At 49.2% G+C, this 25653-nt stretch overlaps 1 protein-coding gene and 1 non-coding gene across 4 annotated transcripts in view; one reads left to right on the top strand and one right to left on the bottom strand.

The window, feature by feature from the left end:
- The window catches only part of LOC127577620 (nicotinate-nucleotide pyrophosphorylase [carboxylating]-like), a 9487-nt gene extending 1402 nt beyond the window's left edge, over positions 1-8085 (bottom strand). The window contains exons 1-3 of one of the 3 annotated variants that reach the window (XM_052028922.1): positions 8042-8085; positions 3785-4348; positions 375-506 (exon numbers count right to left, since the gene is read on the bottom strand). In XM_052028922.1, coding sequence (XP_051884882.1) covers positions 375-506; positions 3785-4336 — 684 coding nt within the window. In that variant the 5' untranslated portion in view covers positions 4337-4348; positions 8042-8085. Of the gene's footprint in view, positions 1-374; positions 507-3784; positions 4349-6638; positions 6744-7397; positions 7545-8041 lie in introns of those variants that run through there. The other 2 variants (XM_052028919.1, XM_052028920.1) reach the window with 2 other exon arrangements.
- Positions 8086-17752: 9667 nt separating this feature from the next.
- On the top strand, positions 17753-17824 carry trnaw-cca (transfer RNA tryptophan (anticodon CCA)). Its single transcript has one exon. It is a non-coding gene; the product is annotated as a tRNA-Trp (tRNA).
- The last annotated feature ends 7829 nt before the right edge of the window (positions 17825-25653 follow it).

The following is a 25653-nucleotide window of genomic DNA, read 5'->3' as shown; positions in this document are numbered from 1 at the left end:
GACACACATACACAGACGCACGAGCAACACACACACACACACACACACACATTCACACACACACACACACACACACACACACACACACACACACACACACACACACACACAACACGACCAGCACTCCCCCACGCATCCAAACATACTCACCAGCCCACCCGGTGCACCGACCCTGTATATGTGTGAGTGGGGGATAAACACAGACCACGACATCTGCTTGGACAGGAAAGCAGTCCGCGGCATCTTGGAGAGGAGGAGGCGGCCGTCAGAAGCGAGGGAGCGAGAATGAACAGCAACGAGTGAGAGAGGGAGCGAGAGAGAGAGGGTCAGAGACAGAGGAGAGAGATAGAGAGACGAGCACCGATCGCACCTACCTGGGGAGTAAAGTTGTCCAGCATCACGATATCGGCTCCTGCCAGAGCGGCCTGGCGTGCCTCCTCCAGCGAGCGCGACTCTACCTCGATCTTGTTATAGACACTCGCAATCATCCGGGCTTCCCGCACCGCCTGGGAACAGAGATGCAGTCGAGGGGGAGACGGTGGTGTTACTGATGTCTGGTCCCGGAAAGGCAGAGGATAGTGTGTCTCCTCTCCGGTCCCAGAGGCGGAGACGACGGTGTGTCTGACGCCCGGTCCTAGTTTCCTGATTCATGATCTCTCCCCTCTTCCACTGGTTATCGACTAGTTTAATTCCTGTAAACTAGTGACTACCCATCCTTGCCTCAGATGTCAGGATTACGAGTTCCACAGCAACCACTCCCCTTGGTTACCAAGGTAACTACCCCGTCCGATCCCTGTTATCCCAGTAATCTGTGCACACGGGTCCCATTTTACCTGGTTAACGGTCACCTATTACCCTGGTCTGACGAAACATAGGAGTTTTTTTAAAGAGGTAACTGAGGGGACAGATGAAGATAGGGCAGTGGGGTTTTCTATGTGGACTTCACTAAGGCTTTTTAACAAGGTCCCGCATTACAGGCTGATCTGCAAGTTCCGGTCGCATGCGATTCAGGGGGAGTGAGAGAGGTGGGTTCAGAATTGGCTCGATGATAGGAAGCAGAGTGTGATGGTTGATGTTCGATTTTCCAACAGGAGGCATGTGACCAGTGGGGTGCCCCAGGGGTCAGTGCTGGGACCTGTTATTCATTATGTATGTCAATGATAGGAGTATCAATAAACATGGCAAGATTAGCAAGTTTGCTGATGACAATATATTCAGGGGCCTTGTTGATAGTGAAGCAGGTTACAGTGAACTGCAGAGAGATCTGCATCAGCTGTGGAGATGGATCAGATAAGTGTGAGGTGATGCATTTTAGACATTCAAACCAGGGTAGCCCTTATACGGACAATGGCAGGGCACTGACGTGCGTTATGGAACAGAAGGACGTGGGAGTACAAGTGCACAGTTCACAGAAAGCGGCCGCGGAAGTGGACAGAGTGGCGAAGAAGGCGTTTGGCATGTTGGTCTTCATCAGTCAGGGCATCGAGTTTAGTCGCAGGGGCATTATGTAAGTCGTTGTTGAGGACGCACTTTGAGTATTGTGTTCAGTTTTGGTCAGCCTCTGAGAGGGAAGACATTGTCAAGCCGGAGAGAGTGAAGAAGAGGTTTACGATTATGTGGCCTGGACTGGAAGGCCTGAGTGACAGTGAGAGGTTGGCCACGCTGGATCTTTATTCCTTGGAACGTATGAGAATGAGGGGTGATCTCAAAGAAGTATCTAAAATCATGTGGGGTATGGATCAAGTGGACGGTCATTGTCTTTTCCCCAGGGTTGGGGAGAGCAAAACCATGGGGCACAGATACAAGAAATTAGGGGGGCATGTAAAAGAGACCTGAGAGCTAACTCTCTTCCACAGAGTGCAGTGAGTACATGGAATGAGGAAGTGGTCGATGCGGGTACAAATGCAACATTTAAGAGGCATTTGGATAGGTTCATGGAGGGGAGAGGCTTGGAGGTTTATAGGCCGAATGCGGGCAACTGGCACTTGCAGGAAGAATGAGGTGGTCAGCATGGACAAGCTGGGCCGAAGGGCATGTTTCCGTGCTGTATGACTCCATGGTTAACCAGGTAATGAGTCAACCAAATGTCGTTGCATGGTTAACACTCGTCGTCCCACGCCTGTGTCCGCTCTCCTGAACAACGATCACTTTTGCTTGGTTCCCCAAGTTACGGGGATATACCCTGCCCCTGGATATCAGGTTAACGGAGAGAAACAGCCACGCCCAGGTTACAAACCACATCCTCTGACAGGTTACTCAGGCAAAATGTCTACCAGCCCCTGGCCCTGGTTACCTTGCCAACACAAGATGCTGCCTACCCTGGTAACCCAGATGACGAGTGACCTCTGCCCTCAGTTACCCAGGTATAGAATGGTGCCCCCTTGCCCAGGGATCCGGTCATTGGCCCCTTCACTCCCCCTCCCTTCCCCATTGCTGCTCGTTAACACTGGTAATCCTGCCCAGATTACCCCAGCAATGCCCCCCTGTACATTTTACCAGATGATGGCAGGTTGCCTTCCAGTTACCAGAGTAACGACACCTCCGCTCTTGGATACCAAGACAAAGACAAGGCATCACCACTGGTTATCCTGGTAAACGACACTCCACGCCCTCCCAGTCACCCAAGTCCCCAGCTCCCAGGGAAACAACAACAACTGCCTCTCAGTTTCCCAGGCAACCACCCGCATTGTCCCCAGTTACAGGGATACTACAATCCCCGCTGCTGGTTATTCAGGGAACCAATCGCTGAGACCTATTTACCTGGTAAAACAACAGACTGTGCTGCCAGTTACCCAGGCTAGCAGCTGCCCATCGCTCCTGTTCACAGTTAAAGAACAGGCCCTGGCTCCCGGTTTCCGAGGGAACTACTTGCCTCGATCCCAGTTATCAAGGGAAATAACAACACCTGCCTCCAGGTTTCGGAGGCAATGACCCACCTCGCCCCGAGTTACGAGGGAAGAATCACCCAGCTCTGGTTACTCAAGCAACCGCCAAGCCACATTCCAGTTACGGACGAAACGATCCCACCCGACCCCGGTTACCCAGGCAACCAACTACCTCGTCCCCAATTACAGGCAAATAACTCCCCCCTCCCAGTCACTCAGGAAACTACCCGTCCAGTCCCAGTTATCAGGGAAGGAACACCCACTGCCTCTCCGTGACCCAGACAATAAATAAATTCATCTTCAGTTACGAGGAAAATAACACACTCTGCCTCCCGGTTATCCAGGCAACTACCCGCCTCGACCTCAGTAACCATGGTAACAATAGACCACGGCTGCAGTTACCCAGGAAACCAACAACTTAGTCCCCATTTACCAGAGCAACAACAACATCCCGACTCCCGTTACGAGGGCAACCAGCCACCTTCTTCTGAGCAACAAAGGAAGGAGCACTCCACCTCACTGTTACCAAGGCAACAACCGGCCAAGACCCCAGTGACGAGGGAAACAGCACCTCCCGCCTCCCGGTTCGCCAGGCAACTACCCGGCTGGTGCCCCAGTTACCATGGAATCAAGACGCCATGCTCCAAATTACCCAGCCAACCAACCTCCTTGCCTACAGTTACAAAGGAAACAATACCCCCTGTTCCTGGTTAACCAGGCAACCACACACCTCATCCGGAATAACCAGGGAAACCTCAGACCCACCTTGCAGTTTTCGAGGTAAACAACCACGCAATCCCCAATTATCATGGAAAAAGCATCTTTCTGACACCGTTTACTCCGAAACCAACGACCCAGATTCCAGCTGCAAAGCCAATAACACCTTCAGCACCGGTTACCTTAGCGATATCTCCGACCACCACCAGGTGATTGTCCTTGAGCATGAGCAGGTCGCCGAGGCCGTATCGATGGGTCTCCACCCCGCCCACCGCCATGGCGTGCTTCTCCACCAGCCGAAAGCCAGGGGTGGTCTTGCGGGTGCCCGCCAGCCGCCCACTCCAGCCCAGGGAGCGGGCCAGCTCTTGGGCGGAACGACAGGACGTGGCCACCCCGCTAGCCCGGGCCAGAACGTTGAGGGCGGCCCTTTCGGCCAGCAGCAGGGTCCGGGCCGGTCCCCAGACACAGGCCACTGTGCAGACAGGCTTCAGGTCCTCCCCGTCCCGCCTCAGCCAACGAAACCGGCAGCCGGCCTCCCGGAAGACCGCCTGGGCGAAAGGGGAGCCGGCTAGCACCCCGGGAGACTTGAGGAGGAGGGTCGCCCCTACCGGGCGCTCTCCCACCACAGCCCCCGCCCAATCCAGCTGGGGCGAGTCCTCCAACAGCCACTGGCGTGCCAGACGGCTTAGTGAAGAGGGCGGAAGGAGGTGGGAGGTGTCTGCGATGAGCTCCATAGTCTGTGATGTCTGTAGGATGGAGGAAGTTGGTTAGAGGCGATGTGAGTCAGCAAGGAGGATCGGGGTGTGTCTCGTGGGTGTCGGGGCTTGGCCTTAGAGGGGCAGGGAGGGTTAGATCAGGTGGGTGTTAGTGATGGGGATGGCTAGAGGGCCTGTGTGGGTCCCGGGTGTGTCTCCGAGATACGGGGAGTGGAGAGATGGAGGGTGGGTTCGAGGTGGTGTTAGTCTGTGAGGGGTCCAGAGTATGTCTTCTGGTACAGGGGGTAGCGAGAGGTTTAGGGGGTGAGGTGTTAGTGAGGGGGTATTTGGTTTGTAGCCTGGTTACAGGGAAGAAGAAGGAGGGTTAACTGGTGTGGTAGTGAGAGGGTACCGGGTGTGTCTCCTGGGTTGCGGAGAGGAAGAAGGAAGTTTATTGGGGGCGGAATTAGTGTGTGTGTCCCGTGTGTTTAATGGATACAGGGGAGAGAGAGAGGGGGATGGAGGAGTGGTGGTGAGGTTGTTACCGGTTATATCTCCTGGGTCAGAGGGTGGAGAGGGGGTAAGGTTAGCTAGGGTGCAATTAGTGTGGGGTTCTGTGGGGTCCTGGGCACAGGGATTAGCGAGAGGTTCAGAGGGGGTGGGAGTCCGTGAGGGGATTTCTGGCGTATCTCCTAGGTACAGGGGGAGGGAATATTAGATTGGTGGTAGTGAGTGGGGGTTCCGTGCATGTCTCCTAAGTATGAGGGAGCCGGAGGGTTAGAGGTGGTGGAAGGAGCTGAGCGTGCCCCCGATGTTTCTCCTGTGTACAGAGTAAGGAGGAGAGGGAGGGTCAGAATGAGTGGCAGTTAGTGAGGGTGTCCCGGGTGTTTTTCCTGCATACGACGTGGGAGAAGGAGTTCAATGTGTTGGGGTTTGTGGGGGTGTTCCAACTGTGTCTCCCAGGTATAGGGGAGAGAGGAAGTGTAAGAAAGAGTGAGATTTGCTCAGGGGATCTCGCGTGTTTCTTCTCTTTCTCATTCTCCCCTCTCTCTGTCCACTTTCTCCCCACTCTCTCATAGTCACTCTCTATTGTCTTGTTTTCTCCCCATCTCTCCTCTCCCTCAATCTCTTCCTCCCTCTATCCTCCTTCTGTCTCCCTCCTCTCTCTAACTCTGTGAAACTCGTTCTCTTCTCTTGCTCATTCTCTCTCTCCCCTTCTCTATCTTTCCGTCTGGAACTCCCAACCCCACTCCCTGCCCTTGTTGCCAGGACTGAGGGTTGGAACTCCTGGTGTCGCTGGGTCAGGGCTGGTCTGGGGATCTCTCTCGCTCTGTCGACACTGCTTCAGGAGAGGACACTGGACACTATGGACTCACCCGTCCCTCTGCCTATCACCCGGTAAATGTTTATCTGTCGTGCAGTGGTGCAACACCTCACAGACATAGAGAGAAAGGAGATAGTTGGGTTTATAGAGAGAGAGGCGAGAGAGAATGTATCGGTTTGAGGGCGGAGAGAGAGAATAGGGGTAAAAGAAAAGTCGGGCTTAGAGAGGATGTCACAGGAGCGGATTTGATGACACACTGATGCTCTTTGTTCATCTTGAAATATCAGTCCAGTTTTTTTTTCTTTTTAAGATTTTTAGTTTGTTTCGATTTTTTACTTACTTTTTGATTTGTGGGTTCTTTTTTATACAATAATTTTTTTCTTTCTCTTTTTGATTTTTTTTGTATTGTATTCGCTTACTAAGAGACAGTGGGGTCTAGAATATATTTTTTAGTCTTTATGATTATATATGTCATGATTGTCTTCCTGATCTCTTTGTATTACGTGGATAATCACCGGTTATTTGTATTAATCTGTATTAATTTTAAAATTAATTAAAAAATGAAAAAGAAAGAGAGAGGATGTCGGGAACAGAGAGAGAGGGGCGAAAGAGTGATGGTTAGAGAGGGAGAGATGCTGTTGGGGTTTGCGAGAGAGAAAGAGTCGGGGTTATGGGGAGAGAGAGTCGGGGTTCTTGAGAGGGAATCTGGTTTCGAAAGTGGCAGCGAGATTCGGTGTTGAGGAGGAGGGAGGGAGAAAGCCGGGGATAAAGAGAGGGAGTGAAGATTAGAGTGAGATACAAGATTCGGGGTTAGACAGAGAAAGGACGCGACGAACAGAGAGAGGGAAGGAAGTGAACCGGGGAAGGCAGAGAAAATGAGGGAAAGGGCAAAATAGAAGGATATAGAGAGGGAGTGGAGAGAAAGATGATTGGGAGAGAGGTGGGAGAGGGGACAGGAGCCTCGAGAGTGGAGAGATACATAGGAAGAGTGAGGGGGAGACAGGACATTCAACTCACATTGGACGACAGCGTCTGGACTCAGACTGTGGAAAGCCTCTTTACACCGGACACACTGCTCATCCGTATTCTCTCTCTCTCTCTCTCTCTCTCTTTCTCTTTCTCTTTCTCTCTCTCTCTCTCTCAAACACCGACTCCCCCTCTCTGTCTCTGTTTGTGAAGTGTTGCACCACACTGGACAAAAGATAAACACTGTCCACCTGATAGGGAGAGGGCAAAGGGTGTCTGTTTGGTGTCCACGGTCTGCTGTTGAGACAGCATCGATCGAGAGACAGATCCACAGCACAGCGCAGACCTTTCACCTCACACAGAAACCCCGCTATTTCCAACTTCTTGCCGGGGTTACCAGCGGAGAAGGAGAAAACGAGTGCGGGACAGACAGTGGTGGAAGAAGAGGCGGAGAGGAAGGGGAGAAGGAGCAAGAAGCAGAAGGAGAGGGCGAAAAAGAGGCAGAGAGTGTCTCGGTTACCTGAGAGAGACGGGGTGAAAGAGACAGTTGGGTTTACAGAGAAATACTCAGGGTTTGAGAGTCAGAGAGAGAAGACTCAGGGTGAAACAAGGAGGGGGAGAGAGAGAGACATGGAGGGAAATGGAAGAGGGAGAAAAGGAGGGAAAGGTGAAAGAGAGAGCGGCAGTGGATGAGGAAGGAGAAACAAAGATGAAAAGTATGGTAGAGGGGTGGGAGAGAGAGAGGATCGACCGACGAGTGTCGGGAGATAAACAGAGAAGGTGCCGTGGGAAGGGAGACGGGAGACTCACCTCACACCGGACGACAACGTCTGGACTGTGTAAACCCTCTTTACACCAGACTTACTACTCCCGGTCCTGACCATCGCCCTCGCTCTGATCTCTGACCCTGTCCCCGAATTCCAGCAGTCCCGCGCCTTCTTACCCAGAATACCTCTGTCCCACCCAGACTCTCTCTCTCTTTCTCTCTCTAACTGAGACTCCCTCGCTCTATCTCTGTTTGTGAAGTATTGCACCACTCTGTACTACAGATAAACACTGTCCTGGTGATAGGGAGAGGGCAAAGTGTGTCTGCTTGGTGTCCAGGGTCCGCTGCTGATAGATCTTCGGCCCAGAGAGAGAGAGAGAAAGAGAGAGATCCCAAACACATCGCAGACCTTCCATCTCACACAGAGACACCACTATTTCAAATTTCTTCCTTGTTTACCAGCGGGGATCGAGAGAATGAGTGGGGGCCAGAGTGGTGAAAGGTGAGGCGGACAGAAAGTAGGAGAGAGAGAGAGAGTCGGGACTCGAGTGAGAATGGTTCGTGGCTAGAGCGTGAGAGTCAGGGTTAGAGGTAGGGAGAGTGGTGTCAGAGAGAGGCAGAGAGAAAGAAAGAGAGAGAGAGGTGGTGAAGCAAGGTGGGTGGATGTGGAGGAGGACGAGAGGCTGACCTGTCAACAGAAGACAGCGTCTGGACTCAGACTGCGGATACCCTCTTTACACCCAACTCCCTGTTCCTGGTCCTGATCCTCCCACTGCCTCCTCCCCCTCGCTCTGAACTCTGACCGTGTTCTGGAATTCCAGCTTTCCCACGCTCTGTTACACAGAATATTTCTCTGCTCCACCCAGACACTCACCTCTCCCTCTCTCTCCCTCTCTCTCCCTCCCTCTCTCTCTCTCTCTCTCTCTAACAACGACACCCCTCTTCTCTCTCCATGTGAAGTGCTGCACCACAGATTGCGCTGGCGAGAGAGAGAGAGGGAGTGGGGGTCAGAGATTGGGAGGAACAACGGGAATGAGGGAGGGACGGTGGTGCAAAGTGGGGGAAGAGAAAGTAAGTGAGAGAGGGAGAGAGACGAGAAAAGGAGGGAAATAGTGGGGACAGAGGGTCAGACTGAGGTGGGAGAGAGCGAAAGAGAGTCAGAGTCAGTATACTTTGTGTGGGGTTCCGGGTTAGAGGTTGTGGGACAGCTGGAATTCAGGGACACGGTCAGGGCTCAGAGAGAGAGGGAGGAGGCAGTGAGAGGGTTAGGGTCGGGAGAAGGGTGTCGGGTGTACGGAGAATTTCCACAGTCTAACCCCGTCTCTCTCTCTTTCTCTCACCCTATCTGCCACCCCCCCAACCAGGCTTTCTATATCTCTTTAACTCCAACGCTCTCTCAGTGACATCGACACTCTCTAGCATTCTCTCTCTATTTCCAACCAAGATTCTCCAGCTCTCACCCCTCTCTTATTGCCTTTACACATAACTCTCCCTTCCTCTCCGACCCTGAATGTCTCCATTCCTTTAATCCGGACTATCTTTCTGCCTCTCACCCCGTCTCTCTCTCTCTCTATCTCCCTCTCTCCCTCTCTCTCTCTCTCCAACAAGAATCTCCCCATCTCTTTAACTCCGACGCTTTCTCACTGACATCGTCTCGAGCATTCTCCCTCTCTCCCGCTCTCACCCTTCCCTCTTCCTTTGAACACAACTCCCCCTTTCTCTCCGACCCTGAATCTCTCCATCCCTTTAAAGCCGCACTATCCAACCCCAGTCTCTCTCTCTCTTGCTCTCGTACCCCCTCTCTCTCTCACAAGATCTTCCCCACACTCTCTAACCCGGTCTCCCTCTCTCTATCTCCATTTGCGAAGTGTTGCACCACAGGAAGCGAAAGGGAAATGCAAAGGGAGAGTTACACAAAGAGGTCGGTAATGGACACGCGGATGGAGAGAGGGACGGAGGGAGAGTTTGTGAGGTAGAGAGTGTGGGAAACAGACAGGGCGAGAGACGGAAGACTCACTTCACACAGGACCACAGCATCTGTTCTCAGACTGTTGAAAATCTTTCTCCACCTGACTCGCTGCTCCCGGCCCTGACCCTCCCAAACTCTCTTCTCCCTCGTCTGAACGTGGACCGTGCCTCGAATCCCAGTACTCCTGCACCCTCTAACCTGGAATGTTGCTTTCTGTCCAACACCAACACTCTCTCTAACCCAGTCTCTTTCTCCCACCCACCCCCCCGCCCCCGCTAGCACCGCCTCTCTGTCTCCAACCCCGACACACCCTCTCTAACCAGGACTCTCTCTTTCGATATCCCGGAGGCTTTCTCCCACCAACTTTCTCCCTCTGTCTGAATAACGGTTCCGTTTTCTCCCTATTCTCGATTCACTCTCTTCCTAACCTCGACTCTATCTCTCTCCCTTTCTCTTTCTCTCTAACTCCGATTCTCTCTCTCTCTCTCTCTCTCTCTCTCTCTCGTAAACCAGACTCTCTCTCTCTCTCTCTAACCCAGAATCAATTGTTCGTTCTCACCCCGATTCAATCTCTCTCGCTAACCCCTACTCTCCCTAACCCCTAATATCCCTAACCCCGACTGTCTCCCTATATCTCTGTTTGTGAAGTGTTGCACCATTCTGTGCCACAAATAAACAATCCTCTGCTGATAGCGAGAGGGCACAGGATGTCTCCCTGATGTCCCCACTCCGCTCCTGAGGCAGTGTCGACGGAGAGATCGATCCCCAACGCAGCACAGACAATCCCTTCACACAGAGATTTCCAAACATCTATCAGGGTAATCAGCAGGGAGGGAGAGAGCGATTGGGGGAGAGACAGTAATGGAAGGAGTGGAGGAGAGAAAGAGGAAGAGAGAGAAGGACAAAGGGAGACGGGGAGAAAGGGTCGGGGTTAGAGAGTGAGAGAGAGTCGGGCTTAGATATGGAGAGAGGGCCGGGGTTAGTGGGACGGGGAGCAGGTGTTAGTGGGGGACAGACAGGGTTATGGAGCAAGACAGGGTTCGAGCGACAAAGAGAGAAGAAGGGATTAGAAATTGAGGGAAGAGAGGGAGAGTTAGAGAGAAAGAGTGAGCGGGGGAGAGAGAAATGGTAAAGGAGATAGAGAGATGGAGGGAGGGAGGGAGGAGAGGGAATGATGGGGAGAGAGAGGTGTCGTCCCGAAATTAGTTTTCCCCTTCTGTCCACTGTAAGTAACACAGTGCCACGAGGTCAATTCGAACAAATACTTTTATTAGCAGTGCACCGCTAGGAGAATTCTCTTCAGCACTCACTAAAAGTCGCTTCCCGAGTTCTCCCCGCACAACGGGCAGACAGACATTTATACAGGAATTGTCACACACATTTCATGAATACGGTGCCGCGAGTTTCGGTCAAGCTATAGAGATCCCGAGACAGCTATCACATCTCTTGTCTTAGTATAATTGAGTTATAATCAAGGCATTCAAAGGCAAGTATCACCCTTCATTGTTCAGACCAAGCCTCCACTTCGATGTTAATTACACCCAGTATCGCCACCGTCTGACATATCGGAATGGTCCGTTACCCGAAACAAAGGCAGTTAACATACTTAACTTTCCAAGTTAACTAATGGGTCAGCAGCTTGCTAGTCCTTGCTAAAGAAATATAAATGGAGATATATATATATGTTTTGTTTACCAGTTATAGGTATGGTTGCAATTCTTAACACTTCACTTCCTCACTGGGAGGGGGCGGAGAGAGAGAACGGGACAAGCGAGAGGGGGAGGGAGGGAGACAGTGGGCGTGGGGGGGATGGGAGACTCACCTCACACCGGACGACAGCGTCTGGACTCAAGACTGTGGAAAACCTCTTTCCACCTGAACCTCTGATTACGGTCCTGACCACTCCCGCCACTGCCTCCTCCCCCTCGCTCTGATCGCTGACCGTGTCCTCGAATCACAGCTCTCCCGCGCCCTCTCACCCAGAATATCTCTCTCCCAGCCAGACTGCCCCTCTCTCTAACGCAGACGCATTCCCTACCCCCACCCCGACCCGACCCCCGCTCTTTATTTCTGTTTGTGAAGTGTTGCACTGCTCTGTCGCACAAACAATGCCCTGGTGATAGGGAGAGGGCAAAGTGTGTCTGTTTGGTGTCCAGGCTCCGCTTCTGTGGCAGTGTCGACAGAGAGAGCGATCCTCAGCACAGCCCAGACCTTCCACCTCACACATAGACACCGGCGGGAGTTCCAACCGTCTTTAATGGGAACCAGGCCGGAGTAGAGTGGAAATGGGGGTGACAGAGGGGTGAAGGAGACTGGAGTGAGGGACAGAGGGTGGTGCAAAGAGGGGTGAGAGGGAGCGAGAGCGACAGAAGGAGAGACAGAGAGAAAGAGAGGAAAACGGAGAGAGGAAGTGTGTTGGGTTATAGATAGGTAGAGAGAGAGAGAGGGAGAGAGAGAGACACGGGATGGGACAGATAAATATTCTGGGTTCGAGGTTACGGGAGAGCAGGGATTTGAGGACACGGTCAGGTTCCAAAGCGAGGGAGAGGAGGCAGTGGGAGGGTTAGGACCGGGATCATGGAGTCAGGTGTAAGGAGTTTCCACAGTCTAATCCCGACTCTCTCTCTCTTTCTCTCTCTCTCTCTGTCTATCCCCTGTGCTCTCTTTTTCGAATCCTGACTCTTTCTCACTCTCTATCCTCCACTCTATATATGGAACCCTGACTCTTGCTCTCTCTCTTGCCACGGAACCCTCTCTCTCGAGCCCCGTCTCTCTGTCTGTCTGTCTGTCTCTCTCTCTCACCAAGATCTCTCCATCTCTTCAACTCCGACGCTTTTTCTAATGTGTTTAGAGGGTGCATTCTCTCTCACCCTCAAAAAACGGCTCTCTCTCCCTCTAAACCTAAATCTCTCCATGCCTTTAAACCCGACTCTCTCTCTCTTGTCTCCAAACTCCCCCTCTCTCTCTGTCTCCAACCCCGACCCCGACTCCTTCTCACAATCTCTGTTTGTGAGATGTTGCGCCACTCTGTCCCACAGACAAACACTGAGCTGGTGATAGGGAGAGGTCAAAGGGTGTCTCCTTAGTGTCCAGGATTCCGTTCTGAGGCTGTGTCGACTGAGAGAGAGATACCCAGATAAACCCAGACCTTCCCATTCACATAGAGACCCCGGGAGTTCCAACTCTTTGTCCTAGTGAACAAGGAGAGGGGAGAGAGAACGGGGTGACGAGGGTGGGGGTGGTGGTAGCGAGATAGAGAGAGGGGAGTGCAGAGAAGCTGCGTGGAAGAGGGAGTTTGGAGTTCTGGAAAGAGACGGGGAGAGAAAGAAGGAGTGTGAGAGGAAAGACAAGGAGAAGAGGAGAAAGTGGGAGAGGAGGTTGGGAGAAATAAGAGAGAAATTGAGGGAGATAGGGAGGGAATGGGGAAATATAGACAGGAGAGATGAGTGGGAGAGGGATAGAGAGAGCGTGAAGATGGATAGAGGGAGACAATGATAGAAATGGGAAAGAGAGAGAGAAAGAGGGAGTGTGAACGAGAGGTGAGCGAGAGAGGGGCAGAGTGAAAGATGGTGAGAGAGAGAGAGGGAGAGATGGATGATGACAGAGAGCGGGAGAAAGAGAAAAGCGAGGAAAGAGTCACACACACGGAGGTCGGGGACAGACATGGGGATGGAGAGAGGGAGGGAGGGAGAGTCTGGGAGGGTGGGAGAGCCAGAGACAGACAAGGAGAGAGACGGGAGACTCATCTCACACTGGACAACAGCCTCTGTTCTCAGACTGTGGAAACTCTCTTTCCAGCCAACTCCGTGAGCCCGGTCCTGGCCCTCGCACTGCCTCCTCACCGTCGCTCTGATCCCTGATCGTGTCCTTTAATTCCAGCTCTCCTGCATCCTCTAACCTAGAATGTATGTCTCCGTCCAATAGTAACTCCCCCTCTCTCACTAACACCGTCTCTCTATTTCTCTCTCTGTCTCCGACTCTCGCTCTCTCTCTCACTAAGCTCGTCTCTATCTCACTCATCCGTCTCTTCCTCGCTGTAATACCCCCTTCCTCTCTAACCCAGTTTCTCTTTCTTTCTCTCTGACCACGTCTCTCTCTCTAACCCCGAATCAGACTGTCCCTCTCCAAACCCGACTCCCTCTCTCTAACGCCAACTCTCTCTCTCGAAACCCTGTCTCTCTCTCTCCCTTATCCCGACTCTCTCTCTAACCCCGACTCTTGTCTCTCTCTAACCCTGCTGCACTCTCTCTGTAACCCAGACGCTCTGTAACTCCAACTATATCTCTCCCTCTCTGAATAACCTCGTGTCTCTCTATCTATCCCGACTCGGTCTGTCTCTTACCCCGCCTCTCACTGTCTCTGTCTCTGCCTCTGTTGGCCTCTCTCTCTCTCCCTCTCTCTCTCTTTCTCTCTCGCTATCTCTATCTCTATCTCTCACTAGCTCCAATTCTCTCTCTATCAAACCCCGACAATCGTTTTATCTAATCCGGATTTACTATCTCTATTTGTTTGTGATGTATTGCACCACCCTGTCCCACAGTTACACACTGCCCTGGTGACAGGGAGAGGGCAAAGGGTGACTATTGAATGTCCCGGGTCCGCAACTGAGGTCATGTCGATGGAGAGTAAGTCCCAGCACAGTACGGATCTTCCCCTCACATGGAGACCACATGATTTCCAACGCTCTGTCCTGGAAATAGCAGGGGGCGGGAGATTGGGGAAAGGAGAGGAGAGGGCAAACTGGGAGAGGGACAGAGTAGAGAGGGGAAACGAGGGAGAGAGGGAGATGGGGAGAAAGTTGGGGTTCGAGGGGGGGGGTCGGAGAGAGATAGATAGAGAGAGAGAGACGGTCGGGAAAAGAGTGAGAGAGAAGAGGGGTTAGAGGAGAATGTTGGGGGTAGAGACAGTCGTGCTTAGCGAGAAAAAGAGAGTGGAAATCTGGTTTAGTGTGAGTGAGTCTGTGTGTGAGAGTTCGAGAGAATCGCCGTGTCCTCAAGAGAGAGAGAACCGGGATTAGCGAGGCAGTCTGCGTTGGAGGGAGAGAGAGAGACAGAGAGAGAGAGAGAGAGAGAGAGAGAGATGGAGACAGAGACAGAGACAGAGACAGAGACAGAGAGAGGGTTAGAGAGACAGAGAGTCGGGATTGGACAGAGGTGGGGGAGCTGTAGAGGGATAGATATGGCTGGGGCAGAGAGTAAAAGGGGTAAGTGGAAAGAGATGGACAGAAAGGGAGGGGAGAGAAATATGGAGAGAGTGGAAGAGGGGTGATAGAGAGAAAGAGGGGAGAGGCACACGAGAGGGCAGAGAGGGAAGCGGTATGGGGGGAGATGGCAGACTCACACCGGGCGACATGGTCTGGACACAGAGTAAAACGACGGGAACGTTCAGTGAACAAAAGGAAATAAACAGAGTTCGACCATTCTGTGCCACGTGTCTGATCCGTCCTTCAACAAGATCATGGCGGACATTTCGCGTCAACACCATTTCCCCGCCCACCAGTTGACTCCCCAAATATCGGGCATTCTATGAATGTCAGGTATAAGCACTGTCGATGACTGACAGGGACAGGGTTCGACAAAGAGTTGGTTAAAGAGAGGCTTGAGGGAGAACAACAGTGAGTTACAAGGAGAGAGAAACGAACACTGAGCAGCGGATAGAGAGTCACGATGTGAAAGAGTTCGTCAGAGACACGGCGAAAGGACCCCAGTTACAGCCACAGAATGACGGGGATATTTGGGTGAAATGCGAGTCGGAACTAAATCGTTAGGCCACATCATTGTGAGTACCCTTCTGGGACTAAAAGCGGAGTCAGCTGTTTTCAAGCTGCAATAATGGTGTTGATGTTTGCAGCAAGGATATTGAGCAGCTCTTGTAAAGCTTCATGGGAACGACCGGAATCACAATCTTCTCACATCCCGGAGCCAAAGCTGGAACATTATTTATGCGCAAGATTGAAGTGGCGGAACTTCCGCGTGTGAAGCGGACCCGACACCCGCTACACAGCAGAAACAGCGTTAAGGGTCACTGGAACACGCCGACTACGTCGTCCCTCCCCTCTCCACTGACAGGGGGCTTCTGCCTGTCCATGAAATACAACGTCTGCTGCCCAAGCAGTAAACACTGGCTGATCATCCGGCTGTCTTTCCGCAGGGGAATACACACAGTGATGTGTAAATAAAGTAGGGATATGCAAAGATCCTCTTCTGCCTGGGTCCCACCTGTCTCTACAGGATGACTCTCCACACCTTTCGGTTGGTCCGGCAGTGTCTCCGACATAACTGCCCACAGATCACCCTGTCGCCCGGCTCCCACACTCTCCTCACTTCTCTGCATTCCAGCCACGACGTCAGTGGAAGGGCTCATCAGGAACAAATGAGGATGGAATTGCAGACCATGTGATTCCCAGTGGGTGCAGGAACGGCCCGAGCACAAGGAGAGTTTTACTCTTCAAAGTTCCGCCTGCATGAAAGCATAGAAGGAGTCAGAGAGTGAGCGGAGAACAGAAGGTTGTGCTGTAGAGGCTGCCATGAAGCCATTGCATCAGGAAACCGCAGCATCTCCGGAGAGACCATTCATCGGATTGTGTCGTTGAAAGCAAGTAAGACAGGTGAAGGACATCGAACACGCGAAAACTGATTTGCTCGAACTTCCCATCGGGAGTGGACTGGTTACTGATACAGGTTCCAAACCCCAATGTGAACCGCTGCAGATCAGGTGCGTACACCGGGAACAAAGAGAGCGGCAGAGGGAACGCAAAGGGGGTTCCCATGTTCAGGATAATGTGGGATACGGTAATGTCTCATGATGCGTGCAGTCAATCGGCGGGCAGGAGATGAGGGACTTCTCTGGGTTATGAAAGGAACAACAGCTGCATTTTCTTGAATAAATGTCCGGTTGCGTCCCTTACCCGTTACTTTATTTCAACAAAACGTTTTCAGAATGTTTCTGCGTGGTTTCGAACCAGGGACCTTTCGCCTGTTAGGCGAACGTGATAACCACAGCACTACAGAAACGCTTCTCGATGCTTCGCATGGCCCACAACAGCAGACCCGAACAGCCCAATGTTCAGCCCACTCTGCCAGGTCGCTGATCGGTTCTGGCGCACGAGACTGACGTCTGAAATACCGAAAAGAAAATGGCTCCCGGTATAAATAAAAGATTGAACCCACTGAGGGACAGATCAGCTGCCGCAACATTTATGGTCATCCCGCCGCAAATGAAAGTGCCTCCGGATGAATCAAGGCCAGGGGTTTGAACTGCACCACAGATTTCACAGTCAGTGTGTGGTCTGGAGACCTCCATTCTGTGTGAGAGAGGCGGAGTTTTAAATCTGAAAGACAAAGAAAAAACAACAAGACAGAGAAATTAACAATAACGGTGTCTACCTGGGAGAGTGAGAGAAGGAAACGGAGAGGGAGACAGACCGACGAGGAGCAGAATGGTGAGAAGGAGACGTGGCGAGAGATTCAGACACAGCGAGAACGCGATGGAGGTGATTGTATTTCGTGCCAGATTCTCGGTACTAAACTGGTCCTGTGCTTCATCCCGCTGCCGGTGGGCACAGAAGTTTGATCGGTTGTCTGCAAACTGCAATATCATTCCATGATTTGTCAAGGACAGCAATTGTCAATGTGAATGGGAAAGGACAGAAAACGCACTCCCTTGAAAAAAAAACTGGAGCAGGAACCAAGATAATGTTCCTTCCCAGGGTCGAACTGGGGACCTTTAGCGTGTGAGACGAATGTGATAACCGCTGCAGTACTGAAACTGATGAACCAGTTAAAGGGGAACAGAGAAACCAACAGGACGTTGACCAGGAAATGACAAGATGTAAATGAAGGAAATCAGTCGGTTGGGCGAGGAAGGAGACTCTTGGGCAAGGTGTCAACGTGTTTCTATGGGTTTCAGACAGTCAATTTCTGGCGAACATATTCACCGCCGCACCAGAGAATCCGGCCTGGTGCTGACGGTGCCATGAAGGAGCGGATCAGAGCAGCGCAGTGTATTCTCAGTGCGAAATGGGAATCAACACAGGAGGCCGGGGGCTGAAGTTCTGGAAGCCGCGCCCGGGAAATGTAGACAGCCGCCACCCTGTTAACCAGAGCCACGAGCATCAGTGTAAATGAAACACTGAGCAGGTGGAGCGGAGGCGAGGGAGCGTTCATTTAAATTCCTCTCAAAGAATCTACGAAGACAAAACATGAGACGATCTGTCGGGAGACTGTGTGCTCGCCATATGGAGTTGAACTGGGTCAATGAAGGGAAAGACGCTCCGAGGCACGGCTCAGGCAGGGATCCGCAGCGCTCCGCCGGCAGCAGCTGTGTGACAGAGCGGGAATGCTGCGCAATTATCAATGCTCTCTGGCTGAAGCATCTCTCCCACTTCGACGGATCATCGACATTTCTTCCATGACATAAAGATTTCCGCGAGACCTTGTGGCGCAACGGTAGCGCGTCTGACTCCAGATCAGAAGGCTGTTTGTTCGAATCACGTCGGGGTCACAACCGCTGTGTCGGTTTTGTCACAACAGTGTCTGCGGCGAGTTCGCTCGGTACTTCTTTCCGTCAGTGGACACGCCTTCAGTGGACAACTGGCAGATGCTCAGTTATTTCTCATCTTTGGCAAAGTTCAGCAATGAAATGTTGATGTTTTGCGTAAATGTAAAAAAAAACATCTTAGTGAAAACTGCGGATCCTGGAAAGCTGAAAGAAAAAATATATATATATTCTGGAAACACTTAGCAGGTCAAGCAGCGTCAGTGGAAGGAAGGAGCTGAAGTTCTGCATTCACTCCGATGAATGCCAACCCCTGGCCCGCTGAACAACAGCAGCACTTTCAACGTGCACATTTTCACGAGAACGGTGGACTATTTGTAGATCTAAAGGGAGTAGCCGTTCGGCAAAGGAGAGGGTTCGCGGAGAATGGAAAGGTCCCATTGAGTGAACGAAAAGGCACATGTCTCAACTGGGCCAATTGAGGCAAAACGCAAAAGTCTGTGCAGCATTTTTCTTCGGTGTTTTCAATAGGTGCAAATGTTGCGCAAAATCGGGTTTTGCAAGGTCATTGAAGTGCAGCCTTTGAAGAGGTTAAGATCAAACAGCACCCACCTGCCCAGCCCTCAAAGTGCGGCAGCTGCTGCAAATCTGAACACGAGCAGATAAAACGCTGGAAGTAGTTTGCTGATGTGATGTCTTTCATGGCAAGATAAGCAGAATTCCGGAAGTTGCTTTTCAGCTCTGTACTGATTCACCAGATCACCATCAGCCAGCTCTCACGTTTGACGCCAACATTTAGATTCACTCGAAACCCAGCGCTCGATTTGTTAAACTGTCCCCTTGTGATGGCTCTGGCTTCAAGAACAAGAAGACCCACCAATGGTCCCGGCGTTAATGCAGAGGGGGCTGCTCTGCACTCAAATTCCAGTATCATGAAGGAGGAGACGGCAGCCAGTCGATGGCCGAATTGCCCTTCCTGTGAAAACCTGACCATGCGATTGTGAGTGCCTTGTCCTGAACCACAGCAAACTCGTTGATTGGCTAAAGTTGCCCCGATGGTGTTGCTGGGCAGCTCGGTGGGAGTTGGCGGTGGGTACCTGACACATGATCATTGATGACTTGCTGTGTTGCGTCCTGAGATGTGGCTGAACCACATAAGCCTGATTCGTGGTTCACAGACCTTCTGCTCCGACCAGCCAAATGATCACATCGCACAAGGAGGAGACGCCTTTCCGGAGGGTTAATTCACTGTCCTTCCCTGTGTGGCGTAATAGAAAGGCAGCAAACGATCGAGGTTCACACACAGAACATTCCTGCTCCAGCCTCCTGATCTTGACTCTGAGGAGCTCGGTACAACACGATGAAGGCGCTGGTGATCATGATTGGATTTCTGCTGGTTTCTGCACACATCACTGCTCAAAGGGTGAAGAGAGGAGGTACGTGTCTGTCTGGTTTCCTGATCTCTGCTTGGTCGCTCGATGTATTTATAAACTGAAACGTTACCGTAAGATTCTTGGCATATTACAACGAAGAGGAGAGTCAAGGCCTCCGTAAGTAAATAGTACTGAAGGAATCCATTCTACCCATTGCCGGCTGTCTGCACTGCGGTCCCGCTGATCTGATTCCGCCTCTCTAACCTCGAGCACTAACTTCCATTGCTGACAAATGGAATACAACCTAGAAACTGCCTGGTCACCTGGGTGTGCCTGAATTTGAAGGAGACGGTGTGATGTGGTGGATGCAGGCGGAGGAGCCGAAGGTGCTGCCTGGAAAGGAGACGGGGAGGGAGGAGAGGATACACAATTCTATCCCATTGTTCCGGACTCGGTGCATGTCCCTTTAAGATAGAGTTAGTAGAGTGTGTGTGTGTGTGTGTGTGTCTGTGTGTGTGTGTGTGTGTGTGTGTGTGTGTGTGTGTGTGTCTGTGTGTCTGTGTGTCTGTGTGTCTGTGTGTCTGTGTGTCTGTGTGTGCGTGTGTGTCTTTGTGGCGTGCTTACGTCAACAAAGTATAAAGTGTTACGGACTCAGTGAAAGTCCCTTTAAGATAGAGAGTGTGTGTGTATGTGTGTGTGGGGCGTGCTTACGTCAATAGAAGATAAAGGACGTAATGACGTTGTTGAAGAAGAAGAAGAGAGAGAGAGAAGGGAGAGAGACACCAGCCTGCTTGTTTTCTCTATCGATGGATGAGAAACAATAACAATGTTTGCCACTGAAATCCATGTATGGAAGTTGGAAGTAATCCGGTGGAGTTCACTTTGTTGCTGACCTGTAGAAGGAAACAGGTATTTGTATGTGGACGACCACGGTTCGGATGCTTTTCGGGGTGAGGAAGTCACTACCGAGTAAACACTGAAGTGTCGTTTGGGTTCCATCGTGGAACATTTGGATTTCGTATGTACTCTCTCTATGTTTTTCTACATCTACATCTTATCTTCAGACAACGGTGGTTGTTGAAGAAGCCCTTGCTCATGTTTCACCTTATGGCTTGCGGAACTGAACTTTAAGAACCATTCCGGAACTGGGAGTTTTGGACTTTGTCACACACACACACGAAGAGTTTAGTTTTGGGGTTAACGTTCGAGGGTTAACATTCTTGAATTCTAACGTACTAACATTTTTACTTTTATTTTACGTATTATCATAAGTAGTGATTAATAAAATAGTTTTTAACACTGAATCATGCTCAGTGTGTTTCTTTTGTTGCTGGTTTGTGACAAAATTGTTGGCTCGTCCGGGATAGTTCCCAAGGTTAACGAGTGTCGTCTGGGATTGTACCCCAGATTGACGAGATTTGTTCGAGATTCAATCCAAAGATTTTTGAGGGAGGTCTGATAAATTCTTTTTAATTGGCTTATGTGTGTGGAAACCAGCAGCAATGGATATTAAGGCATTTTTGGAGTCACCAACCCAAAAGGGATTGGAGGTGGCGAAAAAGGATGATCTGATAAAGATTGCTACAAGGCTAAACCTTACAGAAGTAAAGCAGTCTATGAGAAAGGCAGATATTCAGAGACTGATAGCTGGCCATTATGTGGAAAAGAAGGTGTTTGAGAAGGAAGTGTTAAAACAGTTTCCTGGCAGTGAAATAGCAATTTCTGAGGCACAGGTGCAGCTGGCAAAGATAGAGGCTGAACGAGAACAAACCCAGTTAAAGATAGAAGCTGAACGCGAGCAAACCCAGTTAAAGATAGAAGCTGAACGAGAGGAAAAGAGATTAGAGGCCGAACAAAAGAAATCAGAGACTGAACAAAAGCTAACTCAGATGAAGATAGAGGCTGATCTAGCTATGAAGCAGATGGAATTGAAGAGGATGGAGCTGGATAGTGAGGAGAAGGAGAAACAGAGGCAGCAAGAGTTACAAATGAAGCGTAGGAGTTCGGAATCTGATTCTGATGATGGTTTTTCAGCCAGCAGGTAGGTTCGATTAGTCCCTCCGTTTGAAGAAGATCAGGTTGATCAGTATTTCCAACATTTTGAAAAGGTTGCTGTGAGTTCAAACTGGCCAAGGAAAGGATAGGCTCTTATGGTACAGAGTGTGATTAAAGGTAAAGCTCAAAAAGCTTATTCTGCTTTGTCTGCTGAGGATGCAGCTGATTATACCAAGGTAAAACAAGCTATTTTGAAGGCCTATGAATTGGTCCCTGAGGCTTATAGACAAAAATTCAGAGACTTGAGGAAATCTGCAGATCAGACTTATATGGAATTTGCCAATGGAAAGAGAATATGTTTTGAACGATGGTGCCTGGCTAAAAATGTAGATGGGGATTACGATAAATTGACAGAATTGATGCTGGTGGAAGACTTTAAAAGATGTGTTCCAGCTGAATTAACAACATATTTAAATGAAAAGGCAGTGGAAACTTTACAAGAAACTGCTAGGTTGGCAGATGATTATGCTTTAACCCATAAATCCAAATGGGGACAACCTAAAACCTTTCAAAAGAGTTACAAAGACAAGCCAGGTAAACCGGAGATTAAATTGGGAGGTAATCAAAAAGGAAAGGATGAAAAGAAGCCAGTGCTGGAGAAACCTGTTGAGCGTACTTGTTATTACTGTAAGAAACCTGGCCACGTGATATCTAATTGTGCCCTTTTGAAGAAAAAGAAGGAAGCTGGGCCCAATGCTTGTTTTCAGGCAATTAAAAATCAAAAAGGTTTAGGAGATGCTGTTAAAGATCAGTCCTTGCAAGAGGGAAAAGCGGAAAAGTTGGAGGAGGTGAGAAAGGAATTCCGTTCGTATGTATCAGAGGGTTTTGTTTCACTGAATGATGAGTCACCCCAGGTGCCAGTGAAAATTCTTAGAGATACTGGGGCTAGTCAATCTCTCTTGCTGGACAGTGTTTTAAATTTTGGTGAAGAAAGTGACACTGGTGAAGTAAATCTAGTACGAGGCGTTACAGGTGAGACCATGTCTGTCCCTTTTCACAGGGTGATTTTAAAGTCAAAGTTCGTAGAAGGACCAGTCGAGATAGGGATAAGACCTAGTTTGCCAGTGGAAGGAGTTTCTTTGTTATTGGGAAATGACCTTGCAGATGGAGAAAGTGATCCTGTGGTACGGTTAACAACCAAACCAAGGATTGATGAGTCTGAGGATGATCCAGATGTTTACCCATCATGTGCGGTGACTCGAGCTAGAGCTAGAGAATTAGCCAAGACAGACAGTCCGGTGCAGTCTGATGTGGTTCCTTGTGACAGTCCTAAACAGGAAGAAAATTTTGATGCCTTATCTGAGACTTTTCTGTCTTCACTGGAGGATCAACATCCTTATAGTGAGCCTGAATTTAAAGATTTGTGTTTGTCGAGGAAGGATTTTATGGTGGAACAGACAAAGGACCCTGAGTTGACAGAATTGAAAAAAAAAGCTCTCTCATGTGAGGAGATTGAAAAGGTGCCAACTGGATACTATGTCAAAAATGGAGTGTTAATGAGGAAATGGAGACCTCCTCATGTTCCTGTTACTGAGGAATGGGAAGTTATTCATCAGGTTGTTGTTCCAAAAGTTTATAGGGATGAGATTTTAAACCTGGCCCATAGTATGCCTTTGGGTGGTCATTTTGGTGTGAATAAAACTGTAGGGAAGATCTTGAAACAATTCTATTGGCCTGGTTTGAGAAAAGATGTGGTGATGTTTTGTCGAACCTGCCACACAGGTCAGATGGTAGGTAAACCAAATCAAAAACCCCCTGTGGCTCCGTTGAAACCAATTCCTGCTTTTGGTGAACCCTTTTCGAAGGTGATTGTGGACTGTGTTGGCCCCTTACCAAAGTCTAAGACTGGAAATCAGTATTTGTTAACCATCATGTGTGCCACTTCTAGATTTCCAGAGGCAATACCCCTTAGAAATATTAAGGCCAAGACGGTGTCAAAGGCTCTTGTAAAATTTTTTACCTTGTTTGGTTTGCCAAAAGAAATCCAATCTGATCAAGGTAGTAATTTTATGTCAAACATTTTTCAACAAATAGTCTATGAGCTGGGAGCAAAGCAGATTGTATCATCTGCATATCACCCAGAATCTCAGGGAGCTCTGGAGAGATTTCATTCTACTCTCAAAAATATGCTGAAGACTTATTGCTTTGAAAACACCAAGGATTGGGACGAAGGTATCCATTTACTTCTGTTTGCCGTTAGAGAATCGATCCAGGAGTCAATCGGATTTAGTCCGTTTGAGCTTGTGTTTGGACATCGGGTGAGAGGACCTTTGGAGTTGTTAAGAGAGCAATGGGTTAATGAGGAAGTTCACTTGAGTCTGTTGGACTATGTCCAAAAATTTAAAACTCGGTTGGAGAGAGTCTGCCAGCTAGCGAGAGAGAATCTGAAAACAAGCCAGATAAGAATGAAGACATATTTTGATAGACGTGCTCGGCCTAGGACATTCGCAGTGGGGCAAAAGGTGTTGGTATTTTTCCCTAGCCAAAATAATCCCTTGCAAGCTCGTTTTTCTGGACCCTATGTTATTGAATCTCAAGTGACTGATCTAACATATATAATCAAAACACCAGATAGACGCAAGAAAACACAACTCTGTCATGTAAACATGCTAAAACCTTATTATGAGAGGGATTCAGTTGTGGCCTTGGTGGATGGTGTAAAGGTTGTTTCTAGAGTGCCTGATGTTGATGTTGAGGAAGGCCAATTTAGACCAAATATTGTTCCATCGAAACTAAAAAACCAAAATATCCTGGAGAACCTTGAAACGAAGTTGGACCATTTACAAGTTTCACAAAAACAACAGATGAGAGAAATAATTTTAAAATTTAAAAATCTGTTCCCAGATGTTCCAAACAGAACATCGATAATTACCCATGATGTTGATGTTGGGGATGCAAAACCAATCAAACAACACCCATATCGAATGAATGTAGAGAAAAGTAAACTTGTTGATCAGGAAATAAAGTACATGTTGGAAAATGATATTATTAGACATTCTACTTCAAATTGGAGTTCGCCCTGTGTTATTTTACCTAAACCTGATGGAACTGTTAGATTTTGCACAGATTACAGGAAAGTGAATGCTGTAACAAAGTCAGATGCTTACCCGATTCCTAGGGTGGATGATTGCATAGACAGAGTAGGAAAGGCAAAATTTCTTACAAAGATTGACCTATTAAAAGGGTACTGGTGTGTTCCATTAACAGATAGAGGAAGGGAGATTTCAGCCTTTGTAACCCCTTCTGGATTGTATGAATACAATGTTTTGCCATTTGGAATGAAAAATGCTCCGGCAACATTTAAAAGAATGATTAATTCAGTGATTCATGGGTTAAAACATACAGATGCCTACATTGACGACTTAGTGACTGGGAATGATACTTGGGAAGATCACATCTCTGCGTTAGAAAGGTTGTTTGAAAGACTTTCCAAGGCTAACCTTACAGTTAACTTGGCTAAAAGTGAATTTGGCCATGCCACTGTGACGTATCTTGGTTATGTTGTAGGTCAAGGCAAGCAAGCTCCTGTTCAGGCAAAAGTTCAAGCAATATCTGAGTTCCCTATTCCCACAGGTACGAGGACTGTTAGAAGATTTTTGGGAATGGTTGGATATTATCGAAAATTTTGTAAAAATTTTGCTGATATTGCTCTTCCCCTAACTAATCTTCTGAAGAAGGGAGTAAAGTTTGTTTGGACAGATTCTTGTCAAGAAGCATTTGAGAAGCTGAAAGCCATTTTATGCTACCATCCTGTGCTCAGAACACCTGACTTTGAAAAGCCATTTTCATTAGCAGTAGATGCCAGTGATGAAGCTGCAGGAGATGTGTTGTTGCAGAAGGGTGACCTTGATGATATTGACCATCCTGTAGCTTACTTTTCAAAGAAATTTAATGAGCATCAAAAGAATTATTCCACCATAGAGAAAGAATTACTGTCGCTTGTTTTAGCCTTGCAACATTTCAGTGTATATGTTTGCACCGCTCAGAAACCATTGACTGTGTATACAGATCATAACCCATTGGTGTTTCTGAGCCGAGTCAAAAACAAGAACAGAAGGCTGTTAAACTGGAGTTTAATTTTGCAAGAGTTTGATCTCATGATAACTCACATTAAAGGCAAAGATAATGTGATTGCTGATTGTCTTTCCCGATGTTAAATGGGAAACATGTATCTGTACTAATCTGATAGTCTGTAGTTGTGTAGCATGATAATTATTAACATTACTAACTGTATGCGCGGTTAAAACTTTCTTGGAAAAATTTTTTTTTAGGTGGGAGGTGTTACGGACTCAGTGAAAGTCCCTTTAAGATAGAGAGTGTGTGTGTATTTGTGTGTGGGGCGTGCTTACGTCAATAGAAGATAAAGGACGTAATGACGTTGTTGAAGAAGAGGAAGAAGAGAGAGAG

This window comes from Pristis pectinata, chromosome 14 (genome assembly GCF_009764475.1).
Source record: "Pristis pectinata isolate sPriPec2 chromosome 14, sPriPec2.1.pri, whole genome shotgun sequence".
In the NCBI taxonomy this organism is placed as follows: Eukaryota; Metazoa; Chordata; class Chondrichthyes; order Rhinopristiformes; family Pristidae; genus Pristis; species Pristis pectinata.
This window is presented reverse-complemented; position numbering and strand designations above follow the sequence as displayed.